The 19,257-nt window shown below is 44.9% G+C and overlaps 1 protein-coding gene across 1 annotated transcript in view; it reads right to left on the bottom strand.

Annotated features, from left to right (window-relative positions):
• Positions 1 to 19,257, bottom strand: part of LOC135540233 (contactin-3-like) — an 84,451-nt gene that overhangs the window by 45,386 nt on the left and 19,808 nt on the right. The window contains exons 3-5 of the mRNA XM_064966743.1: positions 17,103 to 17,238; positions 2,263 to 2,438; positions 54 to 152 (exon numbers count right to left, since the gene is read on the bottom strand). Coding sequence (XP_064822815.1) covers positions 54 to 152; positions 2,263 to 2,438; positions 17,103 to 17,238 — 411 coding nt within the window. The remainder of the gene's footprint in view (positions 1 to 53; positions 153 to 2,262; positions 2,439 to 17,102; positions 17,239 to 19,257) is intronic.

The following is a 19,257-nucleotide window of genomic DNA, read 5'->3' on the forward strand; positions in this document are numbered from 1 at the left end:
GAGTGGTACCTTTCCAGTTATTCATAGATATCTCTGATAAGGAAAAAACATACCTCCAGAATGCATGGGTGGTCCACATAACAAAACCACTCCTTGGCCCTCTCGGACATTCACAGCACTCCTTGCAGTTTGGGTCTTGAAGTTATCTAGGTCTAATCAACACAAAAATCAAGCTTTCGTGTTAATACAGAATGGATGAATATGCATAATAAAGCATAATGGACAGTAAGCACTAACATGAGTATGCCTAAATACAGCTGACAACTCAATCAGTATCAGCCAATGAGTTTCCCACTGTGGTTTGAGTTTCACCAACACATGCATCCGTTATATTGGTTTCTTCAAAGCTCTAAAATCCATGTGGTGCAGGAAACCATTCACAGGTACAGTGATTGATTGCTTTAGAACACACCCAATGCTATACAATACTTTGAAAGGCAACTGTAACATTGAACATTATTGATGGACTTGAGTATGTGATGTATACCTCACAACACACAGTTGTTATGATAGCAGCAGGAGATTAACTTGCAAAGGGATAATAGAGAGAGGAGGAAACTGGAAGAACTTAACAAACACAGAGCACATGACGAAAAACAGGATTCAGTGCCAAGAGCAATAACCAACATCATTATTAAATGCAGTGTAATCTTGCACTTAGCTTCCCCATTGATACTCTGGGCGCAATTCATCCCTGCAAATGAAAGGGGAAAAAGCTGACAGACTGAGCTTGTACCTGGGATGATGAAACGTTACTCTGTTTCAGTGAGTGATGGGCAAACCACTGTACCCCTGTGCCTAATGACTCTGCACCCTTGGGCTGGCAGCCCTGCAGTCAGGCCCCGAACACAAACAAAAGAAAGTCAATGTGACCGTTAAGACAAATTGGGAAAAGAGAAGGATTATAGAGGGGAGTGGGAGAGCGAAGAGAAGATTAATGAGCCAGTCTCTGATGACCGTGGTGAAATCCAACACGGCCAAGTCATAGCAGGATTCTGTCCAGGCCACGCGGTGGGTGGCCATCTTCCAACAGAGCAGTGGAGAATTAGAACTCTCAGCCAAGGTGCAGATTCTAAAGCAGGAGGAGGTAGGCTAGCTAGGCTATCTACAGACAGGTGGTGCAGGCTGGTTGGAAAGCATAATCACACAGCTGCAGCTGATCATGACGGTAATATTAATTTCAAACAGTGGGGGTTGGTACTGAAATGTAGTAATCAGTTAAGGTAGGGAGAGGAGGCCCTCCTATTCTCCTCTCTCCTCACACAGAAAGTCACAGCAGGGACTGGTGCTAAAATGCAGCACTCTGCAGGCTGGCTCTACCCTGTATGTAGTAGAATGAGTGCTTCCTCTAGGCTAATATGTCTCCTCTGCACAGACTCCAACTCTGAGAGCCAACAAGAATGTGTCGGGAGGGAAGCCAGAAAAATATATATAGATATATATATATATATCTTATCCAACTTATCCAGTTGTGTTATAGTTGTTCAGAAATGCAATGTAAATAGGATGAAGTTGATGGCCATAACACATCACAAAAAAGAAACACATCATCAAAATGACGGTTGAATTGTGGAGACAGGAAATGGAGGAAGCAAGCCATCCTTGTCTATGGCAGCTTCTTCATTACAAGGAAAAGCTAGTAGCCTATGCAGCAACCTTCATGTATCGCCAATACCTCCTCTGTGCATTCCCCAACTAGACAATAAATATCAAGCAGCTTCCCTCCTCACCTAGGACCCACAAGTGAGATTCATTATCCAGCCCATGAGGGTAAAGGCAGTCAATCTCTTAAGGGGAAGGAAAGGCTCTCTACCTCTAGGACATGATCAATAGTGAGACGGCATGATCAGTGAGAGGGGAGAGGTGTCTCTACACTGTCTGTCTGTTGGCTCTCTATATGGTGGAGAATCATGCCAAAGCTTCATATTCATATAAATGATTGTGTCTGGTTTGCAAAGTCTTAAGCTTTATTTGTGTGGTTTTCCTTTCAAGTCCAGAACGCAGACGCTGGCATAGATTTGCAAAGTATCAGTCAATACCGAGTGAGCTCAGATGCTGTCAAACCTGGAAACACAGCGACTAATGAGAATCAATGAAGTCAGAAGCTGCCTTACCCATTTTGTTGCATCTGACATTTCATTCAATTAACCCTTAAAAATATATACTTGAAGCAAACCAAACAAGAAATCAGAATGCTAAGGCCACAGCAACAATACTCACACAGACACAAACAGATGTGTTAAAAATAGCCCAATCACTTACATGCAAATTGTAGAGTGGCTCGGCAGCTGAGGATGATCCCCCATGTGTTGAAGGCAGTGCACTGGTATATCCCTGTGTCTTGGTCCCTGTCCAGACTGTTAATGATCAGGTTGCCTCCAGACATGTGACGCCGGTAGTCACTCCCCAGATCAATGAGTGTTCCGTTAAGCGACCATCTGGAAAGATGCAAACACAATCAGCAGCCGGGCCTCTGGAGATGCACACTCACAAACATTTATCATATGGATCGATTTGATGGGTGCAGGTGACCATTATTCTGTGAACACCACGAGATAGGAAATATCAAAACATTAGTTTGAATCTTTATGATTCCCTCATGATAAAGACAATTGAATCAAATGAAAGATATTGGATATAATCACCCTGTAATTGTTGGTGTTTTTAGCATGAGACTTTTCATAGTGTATTGTGTTAGCCTAGCTCGCTGCCTTGGCATTTCAAAGACTGGCCTATTTGTTTCCATTGTACATAATTGTATTATGGATTTTTTTTACTTCACATCTCACATTAATGATATAAAATAATTATGATTTAAAATGATATAAAATATGTTATTTGTTTTGAGTCATAGCTCAAAACAAATAATATTTTCAAGTTGTCCAAAAACACCAAATCACCAGCTAAGATAAATACAGGGATATACACTGAGTGAGGTCAAATAAAGTAAAATATAAAATGTTTTGGATGGTTTAGTACTAATGATTTGCTGCAATAAACAATTTACAAATAGGAAAACTAATTTTTGTTTTTCCAAAGTGAGACAGAAACCTAAAAACGAAAAAGGAAAATGAACGAAGCTGAGAGGCATGATAAGTATGGATTATTTTCCACTTAAGAAAGCAAGTAATTGTGAATGATTAGGATGAGACTTTGAGCCAGCTAGCTTGAACAATGCCATTCTGGGACAGTGAAATGACAATTCCAATGATGAGCAAATAAAAATCTATATTATTTTCCCCCTTTTCTGTAAACTAACGAGCAGAGAAAATTATTCTTCACACAGCCTTACAACCAGCCATGACTCTCCCCAGACTCCCGCCTGACAGACTACAAAAGATATAGCTGTCTTTCATGTTGTTGACTGCATTATTCATCTATCACAGTGTGGTTTTCACTTAATCAGACATATTTTGTCATCATTCCAGATAGCAAAATTATTTTCAAAATGTTTGAAGTTACAGTGTGTGATGAAGCCTATGTTTTGTGGGCGCACAAATATGAATGCAAAAACTAGAGAGTTTGATGACTTATTGAATCTCAATTGCTTTAAAAAAAACAGCTTGTTTCTATAGGTTCCAAACTGCTCTGTTGATACAGTATGATACATCATGTTACCATAGGTATACAGTCTCTAGAAGGAGGATCTCACGTGTAATCTCGTCCTAATATTTATATATTTCTTAATTCCATTATTTTACTTTTAGATTTGTGTGTATTGTTGTAAATTGCTACTACTGCACTGTTGGAGCTAGGAACCCAAGCATTTCGCTACACCTTCAATAACATCTACTAAATATGTGTATGTGACCAATAAAATTAGATTTGATTTGATTTATAATAAAGTGAAGAGGTGGAGAGGGAGAGGTGGTCTGGTGGCTAATTATATTCGCAGCCACCCCAGAATATCTGAAGTTAATGGGAGAGGACAGTAGGCAGGCTGAGCAGATCAGACACCCCTGGAGCAGATGGCTGAGCTCTGCCTCTGCTGGGTGTGATGGTGTCTATGCACGACACAGCCAGTCACTCTGCCAGCCACCCCATCTAGCAGCAGTAGCAGCGACACCTTAAACTGCAAGCCTGAACAGTGGGACAAGTTGTCAGAGACACACCTCACCTGCCACCACTAAGTAGCCACCAGAAAAGGCCTGGTATGAAACCCCCCTGAGGGTGAAGGCTAGGTGACAGAGCATGAAACTCCCGTCACATATAGAGCACCCATTCCATGAGAGTAAGAGTAAAGAACAAGGATAGACCACAGTGCTGCAGCTAGTGTAATTTCACTACAAAACAAGCAGAAGTGGAGTTATTTAACCTGAACCACTATAATTGAAATCACACAAATTACCAAGCAGTCGTCACACTGAGATGTTATTATCACTCCACCACTTAAACCGCATGTGGACATAACTATCCTTTGCCATCCACTATCCAAAACATGAATTATCCATGTTAGCATAGTCATATTGTATTTGAGTCGTCACCATCATCATCATATGCAGTGATGTGTATCTCTCTAACAGTCAGTAAAATGCTTCTCATCACCTGTGAGGTTGTGAGCAAAACCTCAAATATGGCAATAACATTAAATTAGACATATTTTTACTGTGAGAGTATAAGATTGTTGCAAGCAGCATGCTGTGACCTGTATAGAAGTCTGTGCCCTCAAACCTGTTGCCAGCTCCGGACTAATGAGGACTAGGGTTGCAAAGGGTAGGAAACTTTTTGGTACATTTCCGGAATTCTTCCATGGGAAGTTAAACCCTGGAATTTGGGGGATTTTGCTTAAATTCATCAAAAAAGTTAGCTTATAACAGTGAACCTTTTTTTTGTGGGATACACATAAGACAATTCTAGGTCTTGTTGCATATTTTGGTTAAACTATCCACAATTCAATGGAATTGCAACCCTCTGCAAGGCACAGTGCATTCTTCCATCACATGTGCAGTGAACTCTTCCATCACATGTACAGCTGATTCTCAAGATCTTGCACACTAATGAGATGCTATTGAGCACACACTACTACATTGTCTGAGCCAAGGACTACATGCTTTCTGGTAAGTTCACAACAAGCAACCTCTGACAAAAGTCCCTCTACTTCTCTTCGAGGTGAAAATGATGAATCAGACACCTTATCGATAGCAACAGCTCATGGTCCTCCTGCAATCAGATTTGTTTTTACTCAGTGGAGGAACGTAGTCAGAGAAATGCTGATGAATGTCTTGCTCGAGCTGTGTATGCAACTGGTTCACAGATTCAGAGTTCAAGTGAAGGTCAAGCAAATCATAGCGGTCAAGGTCAAGCAAATCATCTCTGATGGGTGGTCGAATGTTCGTTGGCAAGGAATAACTAAATACATAATCTCCACCCCTCAACCTGTATTATACACGAGCACAGACACAAGGGACAGACACACCATTCTCTACACTGCATATGAGCTGAAGGCAGTCATCAATGACCTTGGACCCAGAAGGTATTTGCACTGGTGAATGACAATGCTGTGAACATGAAGGCTACTTGGTCTAAAGTGGAGGAGTTCTACCTCACATCACACCCATTGGCTGTGCTGCTCATGCATTGAATCTGCTCCTCAAGGACATCATGGCACTGAAATAATGAATACACTCTACAAGAGAGCCAAGGAAATGGTTAGGTATGTGAAGAGTCATCAAGTTATAGCTGCAATCTACCTCATCAAGCAAAGTGAGAAGAATAAGAGCAGCACATTGAAGCTGTCCAGCAACACCCATTGGGATGGTGTTGTCATCATGTTTGAGAGGCTCCTGGAGGGGAAGGAGTCCCTCCAAGAAATGGCCATATCACAGTCTGCCAATATGGACTCCCCCATCAAGAGGATCTTTCTGGATGATGTATTTTGGGAGAGAGTGGTAAACAGCCTGAAAATCCTGAAACCTATAGCCCGAAGAGGATGGCTAACGTTTTACATGCCCATAATAAATTGTGATATTATGTTCATTTTTTTTGCGTTGTTTGTAACTTGTCTTTTTACTTATTTTGTACATAATGTTGCTGCTACCATCTACCAATATAACTTCTGGACATCAGAACTGGGATTACTCACCACGGACTGGAAGAATCTTTTTCCTCAAATCAAATCAAAGTTTATTTGTCACGTGCGCCGAATACAACAGGTGTAAACCTTACAGTGAAATGCTTACTTACAGGCTCTAACCAATGGTGCAAAAAAAAGGTATGTGTGTGTGTGTGGGGGGGGGGGGGTAAGTAAAGAAATAAAACAACAGTAGAAAGACATTTGAAAAAAGAGTAGCAAGACTATATACGGACGCCTATTAGTCAGGCTTATTGAGGTAGTATGTACATGTGGGTATCGTTAAAGTGACTGTGCATATATGATGAACAGAGAGTACCAGAAGTGTAAAAAGAGAGGTTGGTGGGTGGTGGGACACAATGCAAATAGTCCAGGTAACCATTGGTTACCTGTTCAGAAGTCTTATGGCTTGGGGGTAAAACTGTTGAGAAGCCTTTTTGTCCTAGACTTTAGGGCCTTCCTCTGACACCGCCTGGTTTAGAGGTCCTGGATGCCAGGCAGCTTTGCCCCAGTGATGCACTGGGCCGTACGCACTACCCTCTGAAGTGCCGTGCGGTCGGAGGCCAAGCAATTGCCGTACCAGGCAGTGATGCAACCGGTCAGGATGCTCTCGATGTTGCAGCTGTAGAACCTTTTGAGGATCTCAGGACCCATGCCAAATCTTTTTAGTTTTCTGAGGGGGAATAGGCTTTGTCGTGCCCTCTTCACGACTGTCTTGGTGTGTTTGCACCAATCTAGTTTGTTGTTGATGTGGACACCAAGGTACTTGAAGCTCTCAACCTGCTCCACTACAGCCCCATCGATGAGAATGGGGATGTGATCGGTGCTCCTTTTCCTGTAGTCCACAATCATCTCCTTAGTCTTGGTTACATTGAAGGATAGGTTGTTATTCTGGAACCACCCGGCCAGGTCTCTGATCTCCTCCTTATAGGCTGTCTCGTCGTTGTCGGTGATCAAGCCTACCACTGTTGTGTCGTCAGCAAACTTAATGATGGTGTTGGAGTCGTGCCTGGCCATGCAGTCGTGGGTGAACAGGGAGTACAGGAGGGGACTGAGCACGCACCCCTGGGGAGCTCCAGTGTTGAGGATCAGCGTGGCAGATGTGTTGCTACCTACCCTCACCACATGGGGGCGGCCTGTCAGGAAGTCCAGGATCCAGTTGCCGAGGGAGGTGTTTAGTCCCAGGATCCTTAGCTTGGTGATGAGCTTTGAGGGTACTATGGTGTTGAACGCTGAGGTGTAGTCAATGAACAGCATTCTCACATAGGTGTGTATTATAATTAATAATAATTACAGAGAACAGATTTGATAAATTAACAGTCTTCAAAGACACAACAACCTACACCACTTTTAACAGCACATTACTCAACACTAGTGAGACTCATGTCGCCTACGGTAGGCCTACAGTATATCGAAAAACATGATGTGACTCTCCGCAAATAATTACATATAGAGGATTTGAGGATTCTAAATTAAAACCAAAAGCCACCTCATGGGTCTCCCAGTGTCGGCCGGCAAGGGTATCAAACCTGCATCTGTAGCACCATATTTTGCACTGTGGGAGCCCTCATCCACTCCGGAGCGTCCCATCCAAAGTATCAAAATACAGAGAGTTGTTGGTAAAGGTAAATTGTTCTGCTAATAGCCCATAATGGGTCCAGGTCAGGATAACCAAAACATTGATTTATTAAAGAAAGAATGTTGCTAATTATTTATTTTGATCCAAAGCCATGAATGTGTGAGTCACTCAGATTTATGTAGGTGCCGGCTATATGACTGATAATATATAATGATATTTTGGAGGTTATTTCATTTTCAAAAAAATGAAAGAGCGATTGTAATCTGAATGAAGGCCAAAATAATATTTGTAAAGGCAAAAACATTTCTGTTTTTAGAGGGAGAGAACCGCTGGGCCAATTGTGCACCGCCCATAAAGGCCAAAATATAGCCCTGCTAATAGCAATAATGGCACTGTACAAAGTGACCATGTGTTTGAAAGAGTATTTTCCAGTAAGCAACAATCTGTTTCATTCCGTGATATTTATTCCCACAGTAATTCGTTATGGATCCATAACTAAATAAACATCAGCATTTTGAAAGAGTATTTTTATCATTATTTTATTAACGAAAGCATAAAGATGTTGATGAAGAAAATACTGTACTGCTGTTTTGAGTTATAAATGTAACACTTTAGAGTACTTAAGCATGGAATACATTGCAGGTAGGGGGATATTCACACCTACAGTAGCCGGGCTATAAAGAGTCTGCTGTCCTGCTAATCGGGCTACAAGTGTTTGAAAACCTGTTTTCAAAATGCCACCAGCTAACACATAGTAATTTGTTATGAACCCATAACTAAATAAACATCGGCATTTTGAAAGAGTATTTTTATAATTTATGAATGAAAGCATAAATATGCCATTATTAGTTGCATTGTTTTAGTTTGAACCTGCCGACTGTCACTAAGAAGAGTACAGTGGGAATGTTTCCCTAGTCAGCGCCATTGTTAGCACAATGCCCCTTATTAAACTGTTGCCTGTTCGGCGGGGTGGGGGACCCCCCCTCCTCCTCCTCCCTTCCCAATGGGCTAGGTCGGTCTTCTGTGCGTGGCTTTGCGGCCCATCCCGTGCCCCCTGACCTTGTGTCTTGAACCTTGCGTGCTTTCAGTGGATACACCTGGAGAACTGCAAGGCAGTCCCATTGTGAGCCACTCAGGAGCCATGACCAATATATATTGTCCTGCTAATAACAGGGTTAACAATATATCCTGTGAGAATATACAACAGGCTTTTATATAATTCTAAATTAATAATAATAATCGCTTTCTTCAGAAAATAACAACATTTTGGAGATTATTTCATTTTCAAATAATGTAAAATGAGCGAGATAAAGGCCATTGTTGAACATGTGTTGAGACAATGTTAGTAATTCGTAAATAAAGCCAAAGTTTGTTACTTTGAATGATTTATTTCTGTTTTTAGAGGGAGAAAAACCAACACCTACAGTCATCTCATGGGTCTCACAGCCGAGGCCGGCATGGGTATTGAACCAGCATCTGTAGCAACAGATATTTTAGACTGCTGCCCACTCAGGCGCTATACAACATGACCGGTCAGGAGTGGCCTGCAGTACTACAGTAAGGGCAAAATTATCCTAACAAAATAAAATAATAAAAACCTTAGTGTAACAACAGTTTTAGTAAGTAATACTGAAGTCGTGCACAATTATCAGTTTCTATTTAGTTTTATGTCGCCCATTCATTGTCCGTCAGAGACACAGTAGGACCCAAAAGCATAATCAGTGCTCTAACTCCCCCTTGCGCTGGTCTGGAGCAATGAAGTGGTGATGAAGGGTACCGTACTAAACCTCAAATGACCTATAAGTCCCCCGGCGTAAGCTCACAACTTTTAAAGGAGGAACCACTGTACCTACAGTTTCAAGCAGACCACCACAGTCCCTGTGCCCAAGAAAACGAAGATAACCTGCCTAAATGATGACCGTAGCACTCATGTCGGTAGCCATTAAGCCATTAAGTGCTTTGAAAGCTGGTCATGGCTCACATCAACAGCATCCTCCAGGATACCCTAGACTCACTCCAATTCGCATACCGCCCCAACAGATCCACAGATGACGCAATCCCAATCGCACTCCACACTGCCCTTTCCCACCTGAAAAAAAGGAACACCTATGTGAGAATGCTGTTCATTGACTACAGCTCAGCGTTCAACACCATAGTGCCCCCAAAGCTCATCACTAAGCCTGGGACTAGGACCATGGGACTAACACCTCCCTCTGCAACTGGATCCTGGACTTCCTGACGGGCCGCCCCAGGTGGTAAGGGTAGGCAACAACACGTCTGTCATGCTGATCCTCAACACTGGGGCCCCTCAGGGGTGTGTACTTAGTCTCTTACTGTAATTCCCTGTTCACTCATGACTGAACGGCCAGACACGACTCCAACACCATCATTCAATTTGCCAATCACACAACAGTGGTAGGCTTGATCCCCGGCAACAACGAGACAGCCCATAAGGAAGAGATCAGAGACCTGGCCGTGTGGTGCCAGGACAACAACCCCTCCCTCAACTTGATCAAGACAAAGGAGATAATTGTGGACTACAGGAAAAAGAGGACTGAGCACACCCCATTCTCATCGACGGGGCTGCAGTGGAGCAGGTCGAGAGCTTCAAGTACCTTGGTGTCCACATCACCAACAAACTAACATGGTCCAAGCACACCAAGACAGTCGTGAAAAGGGCACGACAAAACCCATTCCCCCTCAGGAGACTGAAAATATTTTTTCCATGCGTCCTCAGATCCTCAAAAGGTTCTACAGGTGCACCATCGAGAGCACCCTGACTGGTTGCATCACTGCCTGTTACGGCAACTGCTCGGCCTCCGACCACGAGGCACTGCAGAGGGTAGTACAAACGGCCCAGTACATCCCTGGGGCCAAGCTTCCTGCCTTCCAGGATCGCTATACCAGGCGGTGTCAGAGGAAGGCCCTACAAATTGTCAGACTCCTGTCAGACTTCTGTCAGACTCCTGAACCTCTAATCAAATGGCTACCCAGACTATTTGCATTGCCCTGCCACCCTCTCCCTCTCCCCCTCTTTTACGCCGCTGGTACTCTCTGTTGTTATCATCTATGCATAGACACTTTACTAACTCTACCTCCATATACATATTACCTCAACTAACCGGTGCCCCCGCACATTGACTCTGTACCGGTACCCCCCATATATAGTCTCGCTATTGTTATTTTACTGCAGCTCTTTAATTACTTTTATTTCTAATTCTTATCCGTATTTTTAAAACTGCATTGTTGATTCGAGGCCCGTAAGTAAGCATTTCAATGTAAGGTCTATGCCAGTTGTATTCGGCGCATGTGATTAATAACATTTGATTTGATGAACTCTGGTTGACCTTGAGGTTTACATCAATGTTGCATGAGGCCTCTTCATCAAATACAGGCAGGGAATGGAGCCACGCTCAGAGCTGTCTCCAGCAGCAGACCTCACCTGTTTTCCCCTGAGGCCACTCACACAGGCAAAAGTAGGCCCACACACTCACAAGCACACTCACACACACACACATACACTATATGACCAAAAGTATGTGAACTGGACACCTGCTCGTCTAACATGTCATTCCAAAATCATTAATGTGGAGATGCTTCACCCCTGCGCTTCTATAACAGCCTTGACTCTTCTGGGAAGGCTTTCCAATTGATGTTGGAACATGGCTGCAGAGACTTGCTTCTATTATTCGCATTAGTGAGGTCGTGCACTGATGTTGGGCGATTAGGCCATGCTCGCAGTCGGTGTTCCAATTCATCCCAAAGGTGTTTGATGGGGTTGAGGTCAGGGCTCTGTGCAGGCCAGTCAAGTTCTTCCACACCGATCATGACAAACCATTTCTGTATGGACCTCGCTTTGTGCACGGGGGCATTGTCATGCTTAAGCAGGAAAGGGACTTCCCCCAAACTGTTGCCACAAATTGGAAGCACAGAATCATCTAGAATGTCATTGTATGCTGTAGCATTAAGATTTCCCTTCAGTGTGTTTCCCTTCACTGTGTTATGACATGTGGGGTGCGATGGAGTGACATGTGAGGTGGGGTGGAGTGACATGTGGGGTAGGGTGTGATGTTATGTGGGGTGGAGAGGTGTGACATGTGGGATGGAGTGGAGTGACACGTGGGGTGGAGTGACATGTGGGGTGGTGTGGAGTGGAGTGGCATGTGGAGTGGAGTGGCATGTGGTGTGGAGTGGAGTGGCATGTGGTGTGGAGTGGAGTGGAGTGGCATGTGGTGTGGAGTGGAGTGGCATGTGGTGTGGAGTGGAGTGGCATGTGGTGTGGAGTGGCATGTGGTGTGGAGTGGAGTGGCATGTGGGGTGGGGTGGTGTGGAGTGGCATGTGGGGTGGTGTGGAGTGGCATGTGGGGTGGGGTGGTGTGGAGTGGCATGTGGGGTGGTGTGGAGTGGCATGTGGGGTGGAGTGGAGTGGCATGTGGGGTGGTGTGGAGTGGAGTGGCATGTGGGGTGGATTGGAGTGGAGTGGCATGTGGGGTGGATTGGAGTGGAGTGGCATGTGGGGTGGTGTGGAGTGGAGTGGCATGTGGGGTGGTGTGGAGTGGAGTGGCATGTGGGGTGGTGTGGAGTTGGGTGACATGTGGGGTGTGGTGGAGTGACGTGGGTGGAATGTAGCGACATGTGGGGTGGAATGAAGTGGAGTGACATGTGGGGTGGTGTAGAGTAGAGTGGTGTAGGGTAGGGTGGAGTGGAGTGACATGTGGGGTGGAGTGGATTGGTGTGATATGGGGTGGGGTGGTGTGGAGTGACGTGTGGGGTGGAGTGGCATGTGGGGTGGAATAGAGTGACGTGTTGGGTGGAGTGGAGTGACTTGTGGGGTGGTATGGAGTGACATGTGGTGGTGTGGAGTTGGGTGACATGTGGGGTGTGGTGGAGTGACGTGGGTGGAATGTAGCGACATGTGGGGTGGAATGAAGTGACATGTGGGGTGGTGTAGAGTAGAGTGGTGTAGGGTAGGGCGGAGTGGAGTGACATGTGGGTGGAATAGAGTGGCATATGGTTTTGTGTGATATGTGGGGTGGTGTGGAGTGAAATGTGAGGTGGAGTGACGTGTGGGGTTGGGTGGAGTGACATGTGGGGTTGGGTGTAGTGACATAAGGTGTGGAGTGGAGTTACATGTGGAGTGGAGTGGAGATGCATGTGGAATGGAGTGGGGTGGAGTGAAGTGTGGGGTTGGGTGGAGTGACATGTGGAGTGGGGTTACATGTGGGGTGGAGTGGAGTGACATGTGCGGTGGAGAGTAGTGGTGTGACTTGGGGTGGAGTGGAGAGACATGTGGTCTGGGGTGGACTGACATGTGGTCTGGGGTGAGTAGTGTGATGTGGTGTGGTGGAGTTACATGTGGGGTGGAGTGGAGTGACATTTGGGGTTGTGTGGAGTGGAGTGACGTGGTGTGGTGTGACATGTTGGTTGGGGTGGAGTGGACTGACATGTGGGGTGGGGTGGAGTGGACTGACATGTGGGGTGGGGTGGAGTGAAATGTGGGGTGTAGTGGAGTGGACTGACATGTGGAGTGGAGTGAAATGTGGGGTGGAGTGGAGTCACATGTGGAGTGGGGTGGAGTGGAGTAACATGTGGAGTGGAGTGGAGTGAAATGTGGAGTGGAGTGGAATGAAATGTGGGGTGGAGTGGAATGACATGTGGGGTGGAGTGACATGTGGAGTGGTGTGGAATGACATGTGGGCTGGTGTGGAGTGACATGTGGGGTGGGGTTGTGTGGGGTGGGGTTGTATGGAGTGACATGTGGGGTGGAGTGACGTGGTGTGACATGTTGGGTGGGGTGAAGTGACATGTGGGGTGGAGTGGAGTTGTGTGACATGAGGGGTGGAGTGGAGTGATGTGGGGTGGAGTGGTATGACATGTGGGGTGGTGTGGAGTGACATGTGGGGTGGTGTGGAGTGACATGTGAGGTGGTGTGGAGTGACGTGGGGTGGTGTGGAGTGACATGTGGGGTGGAGTGGTGTGACTTAGGGTAGGGTGAAGTGACATTTGAGGTGGAGTGGGGTAGTGTGACGGGGGGTTATGTGGAGTGGAGTGACATGAGGTGTGGTGGAGTGACATGTGGGGTGGGGTGGAGTGGAGTGAAATATTGGGTGGAGTGGAGTGACGTAGGGTGTGGTGGAGTGGAGTGACATGTAGGGTAGTGTGGAGTGACATGTGGGTTGGAATGACATGTGGTGTGGATTGAAGTTGTGTGACGTTGAGATGGGGTGGAGTGACATAGGGGGTGGTGTGGGTTGGTGACGTGGGTTAGAGTGGAGTGGAGCGGTGTGATGTGGGTTGTAGTGGAGCGGTGTGATGTGGGGTGGAGTGACATGTGAGGTGGGGTGGAGTGGAGTGACGTGGTGTGGAGTGGAGCGGTGTGACGTGGGTTGTAGTGGATCGGTGTGATGTGGGGTGTGGGGTGGAGTGACATGTGGGGTGACATGTGGGCTGGGGTGGAGCAGAGTGACAAGTGACAAGGTGGGATGGAGTGGAGTGACATATGGGGTGGAGTGGACTTGTGTGACGTTAAGATTTACATTTACATTTAAGTCATTTAGCAGACGCTCTTATCCAGAGCGACTTACAAATTGGTGAATTCACCTTCTGACATCAGTGGAACAGCCACTTTACAATAGTGCATCTAAATCATTTAAGGGGGGTTGAGAAGGATTGCTTTATCCTATCCTAGGTATTCCTTGAAGAGGTGGGGTTTCAGGTGTCTCCGGAAGGTGGTGATTGACTCCGCTGTCCTGGCGTCGTGAGGGAGTTTGTTCCACCATTGGGGGGCCAGAGCAGCGAACAGTTTTGACTGGGCTGAGCGGGAACTGTACTTCCTCAGTGGTAGGGAGGCGAGCAGGCCAGAGGTGGATGAACGCAGTGCCCTTGTTTGGGTGTAGGGCCTGATCAGAGCCTGGAGGTACTGCGGTGCCGTTCCCCTCACAGCTCCGTAGGCAAGCACCATGGTCTTGTAGCGGATGCGAGCTTCAACTGGAAGCCAGTGGAGAGAGCGGAGGAGCGGGGTGACGTGAGAGAACTTGGGAAGGTTGAACACCAGACGGGCTGCGACGTTCTGGATGAGTTGTAGGGGTTGAATGGCACAGGCAGGGAGCCCAGCCAACAGCGAGTTGCAGTAATCCAGACGGGAGATGACAAGTGCCTGGATTAGGACCTGCGCCGCTTCCTGTGTGAGGCAGGGGCGTACTCTGCGGATGTTGTAGAGCATGAACCTACAGGAACGGGCCACCGCCTTGATGTTAGTTGAGAACGACAGGGTGTTGTCCAGGATCACGCCAAGGTTCTTAGCGCTCTGGGAGGAGGAAACAATGGAGTTGTCAACCGTGATGGGTTGGAGTGACATGGGGGGTGGTGTGGGTTGGACTGACGTGTGGGGTGGGTTGGAGTGACATGTGGGGTGGAGTGGAGTGACATATGGTGGAGTGGTGTGACGTGTGGAGTGACGTAAGGAGTGGTGTGGCGTGTGGTGTGGGGTGACATGTGGGGTGGTGTGGTGTGACGTGTGGGGTGGTGTGGTGTGACGTGTGGTGTGGTGTGGATTGACGTGTGGGGTGGTGTGTGGGGTGGTGTGGAGTGACGTGTGGGGTGGTGTGGATTGACGTGTGGGGTGGTGTGGATTGACATGTGGGGTGGTGTGGAGTGACGTGTGGGGTGGTGTGGAGTGACGTGTGGGGTGGTGTGGATTGACGTGTGGGGTGGTGTGGATTGACGTGTGGGGTGGAGTGGTGTCGTGTGACGTTGTGGGGTTGGGCGGGGTGAGACTGGTAATGAAATATACAAAATAAAGACTGTACTAAAGAGCATCACTTTAATGGTAAAAAAAATGAATTGGAAAATGTAAAAAAAACAGACAAAATATCAATTCTTAGATCTTGTGATTCCAGTATTATTTGACAAGAAACTGAGTAATATTAGTTGATGCGTTCCTGCAGAATCGTGGAGGTCAAAGCTTGTCCATTTGCATCTCTGAGGGACAGCTAGGGCAGTTCATGGGGGTAGTTGAGGTCTTTGAGTATTTTGTGTTATGAAACGTAGGCCTATCGCTAAACATTATTGTTTCGCTTTTAATCATCAAGACAAAATTCCTTTCCTTGCCGGAGGGGACACAAGTCAAGAACAGTCAGTGTCAAACATACACTCTGGTGCAAACCGAATAAAGCCATGAATGATTCCTTCTCTTGCAGTGAGTCCAAGGTCTAAACGATGCAGGCTTGGGGGTTTGCTTCATTATTAATAAAGTGACTCACTTCTATTCTAATACCTGTGCTCTGTATTCATTTTGTTTTATTACAAATAGATTACGTAAAATGTGGGCTTGAAGTCCTGCTTTTCAATTGATTGACTTGGGTTCTGTCTATGTTCACAATGAAAGCGTGGACTGTCTTTCATTTGTCTTGGATTGGATTTTAGAACTGACATTAATCATGTGAAATAGCTCATATAGACACACTTGGAGTAAGTTATTAGCCTGCATAAAAAACAATCCTAATATGTTTTATTGCTTATGATGACTAATGTTTTATCCATCGAATATTAAACCAGTGATAAGATATCTCTGTCACATTACTAATGCAGGAAACTTTTGAGCAGCACTTAAACATCTAAAGTGTCTTTTACTCACAGCATACAAGAGCTATTCCTCTGTATGTGTCACAGTTGACTATGGCATAATTTAACAACATATTCATAACCACAATATATGATTGTACCTGTACAGAAACACTTAAGCCTGAATAGTCAGAGCAGTACTAAAAGTCACAATTGTTTAGCTTGATGGTGGGAACGCATCCACTCAACAGATTTTTCAAAAAGTTCAAGTTGTAATGGTTCAGCTCATCCTTGGATCGCTCAGCTCGCACAACAAGTATAATGATACCCCCTGCTGCTGCTCTAAGACCATGTTTTCAGCACAGACACATTAGAGGAAATGTAAGCATTTAAGAAGGGAATGTCACTCACAAGGTTATTGCCTCTCTCAACTGCTTGCTGTGCATTTACATGATGCTGACCAAGCTACGAAACACAATCTACCACCAAACCAGTGCGGGCTGCCATTTACAGGCAGACTCACCACCGGAGAATAACCGCAGGGATATTAGAGAATCTAGTCATTGAAATCTCCCTACATTACTAATGATTTCAGTGCAGCACACATTAGCTTCAATCCAAGAGCAACCTAAATCAAATCTGTAATAAAGATAACTACACTCACATATCTAAAGTAGTTATAGGCTAATGGTTGGCGACTTCCCTTCTAAATCATAGCTAAACGCGTTCGTTATTTTAAAGTTTCTGTGGGTTTTGGAATGCCCTATGAATCATTTTCTCTGTCTGGTTAACTGTCTGGCTTGGATGTTATGTTCTTCATGTTAAATGAATGCTAATGTCAGTTCCACACTGACTTGTGGAATTATAATGTAAATAGATGGAATCCATTACCTGTACTGTGGGGAGGGTTTCCCCTCTGCCTCACATGTAATGGTGGCTTCCTGGTCAGGGGAGTTGTTGGGGAGAATGAGGTCACTGGGCTCTGTTCTCCATCTTGGCCCTTGGAACAGGACATCTTGTGCATGAGCTGGAGAACATAAGAAACACAGGCTGTGATACTCAGGCGTTAAACAATTGGCTTTCGTCAATGTGTGACATTTCAGTCATCTAACATCTAAGGATAACAAATTAGTCTGAACAAACAGGTAGAGGGTGAAAACTTGCGAATCCTGACACGCCAGCACTCACCAACAGAGGTGACAAAAATTGATGACACATTTGAAAAACATGTTTTTGATTACAAGATGGTAATACACTGTACAAGAGCGACGGGGCCATTAAAATATTTGATTTTGACGAGAGATAAGGAAACCATTATTTTATGAAATAGTATGCTACTAACCCCGATGATTCTAATAGTTTATCCATGAAAAACCTTCTTGTTGGAAGAACTAATTCAATGTTGGCACCACAAAAAAGCATCTGAGCAGTGCAAAAACCATGGAGACTTTATGTGCCGTTGAAACGTCAGTCACATGCTTGCAGCCGTGTGAATCCATTTGGAAGCAAAAGAAGATTTATGATAAGCAACAAATCTCTCCCGCTTTGTTAGTGTTACATCACTGTGCAAACCTCAAAATATGTTGGACATTTTTATTTGTAATCTAAGACCTTATGTGTTGGATACTTGTGTTGATTGTTGAGACCCTTAAAGCCTACACATTCAATGTTGGAATGCTGCATCATTCGGAAGAGTGCAGTCCATCAAAAGTGGCCCATCAATAACTCAACACTTTCAACTTTTGGCCATCCAATTTCGATGTCTCCAAACCCTGCTGCATCAATCTCTCCTATAGGACAGTATACTTATTGAAAAACATTGGAATCCCAGTGTGCAGCGGCTCTTACATTTTAAAAAGTAAGGAACGGTTTCAACATGATTTAGACATGTAATACCTAGTGAGGTTAATTGATCTCAATATCCTCTGGACTTTTTCACATACAACCCCAGTGCCTGCAGTGCTGCCTTCCCCAGGAACCATTTGACTGAGGTCATAGATATTAAAGTCACATGCTAAGTTTGATGGTTATATTAGCTATGCTGATTTAGTCTACACTACCTTCTTTTGAGAAATAGCTGTGAATTAGCTATAAGCTATGTCAAAACTGTCACACCCTGACCATAGTTTGCTTTGTATGTTCTATGTTTTGTTTGGTCAGGGTGTGATCTGAGTGGACAGTCTATGTTGGATGTCTTGTTGGTCTGTTTCTGTGTTTGTGCCTGATATGGTTCTCAATCAGAGGCAGGTGTTAGTCATTGTCTCTGATTGGGAACCATATTTAGGTAGCCTGTTTGGTGTTGGGGTTTGTGGGTGATTGTTCCTGTCTTTGTGTTTGTTACACCAGATAGGGTTGTTTTCGGGTTTTGCACATTTCTTGTTTTTGTATATTGTTCATTTATCATCTTCATTAAAGATGTATCAAAATAACCACGCTGCGTTTTGGTCCGCCTCTCCTTCAACGGAAGAATCCCGTTACAAAAACAATCAAAATGACATACATTGGGATTTGCAATGTCATTTGCACACACTAAAACAATTCAACCTCCTATTTGTTATAGCACTTTGATATTTATTTAATGTAATGAATAGCACTATACAAGTTGAATATATTATTATTATTTATAATTATTATTTGCTGTGGTTGTCTTTCAGTGGAAAAAGTGAGAAAGAGAGAGTGAGAGAGAGAGAGATTTTCATCCCAATCCCAGTTGACCACAGGGTCAGTGTGGCAAGTGGTTTGGGATGAAATACAGGCGTAGTTCCATCTAAAGGATTCTGATAAGGATCTCTGACATCTCATACACAGGAATAGGAATGGAATCCCAGAAGTCCCTGGAGGTGCAAATGCAGTAGGCTGCCCAAGAGATGGCTGAAGGGAAACAGGGGAAGTAGCTTAGCTTAAATGTAAAACTGCATTTTAATCAATTTAACCTTGTCTGTATAAAATATAACATGGTTGGTTGCAAATACGAGGCTTGGAATCTGCCTGCCATCCAAAGTAATGCAATACAGAATCTGTAGAATTGTGTAGTCAGTGCATAGAA

This window comes from Oncorhynchus masou, chromosome 5 (genome assembly GCF_036934945.1).
Source record: "Oncorhynchus masou masou isolate Uvic2021 chromosome 5, UVic_Omas_1.1, whole genome shotgun sequence".
NCBI lineage: Eukaryota > Metazoa > Chordata > Actinopteri > Salmoniformes > Salmonidae > Oncorhynchus > Oncorhynchus masou.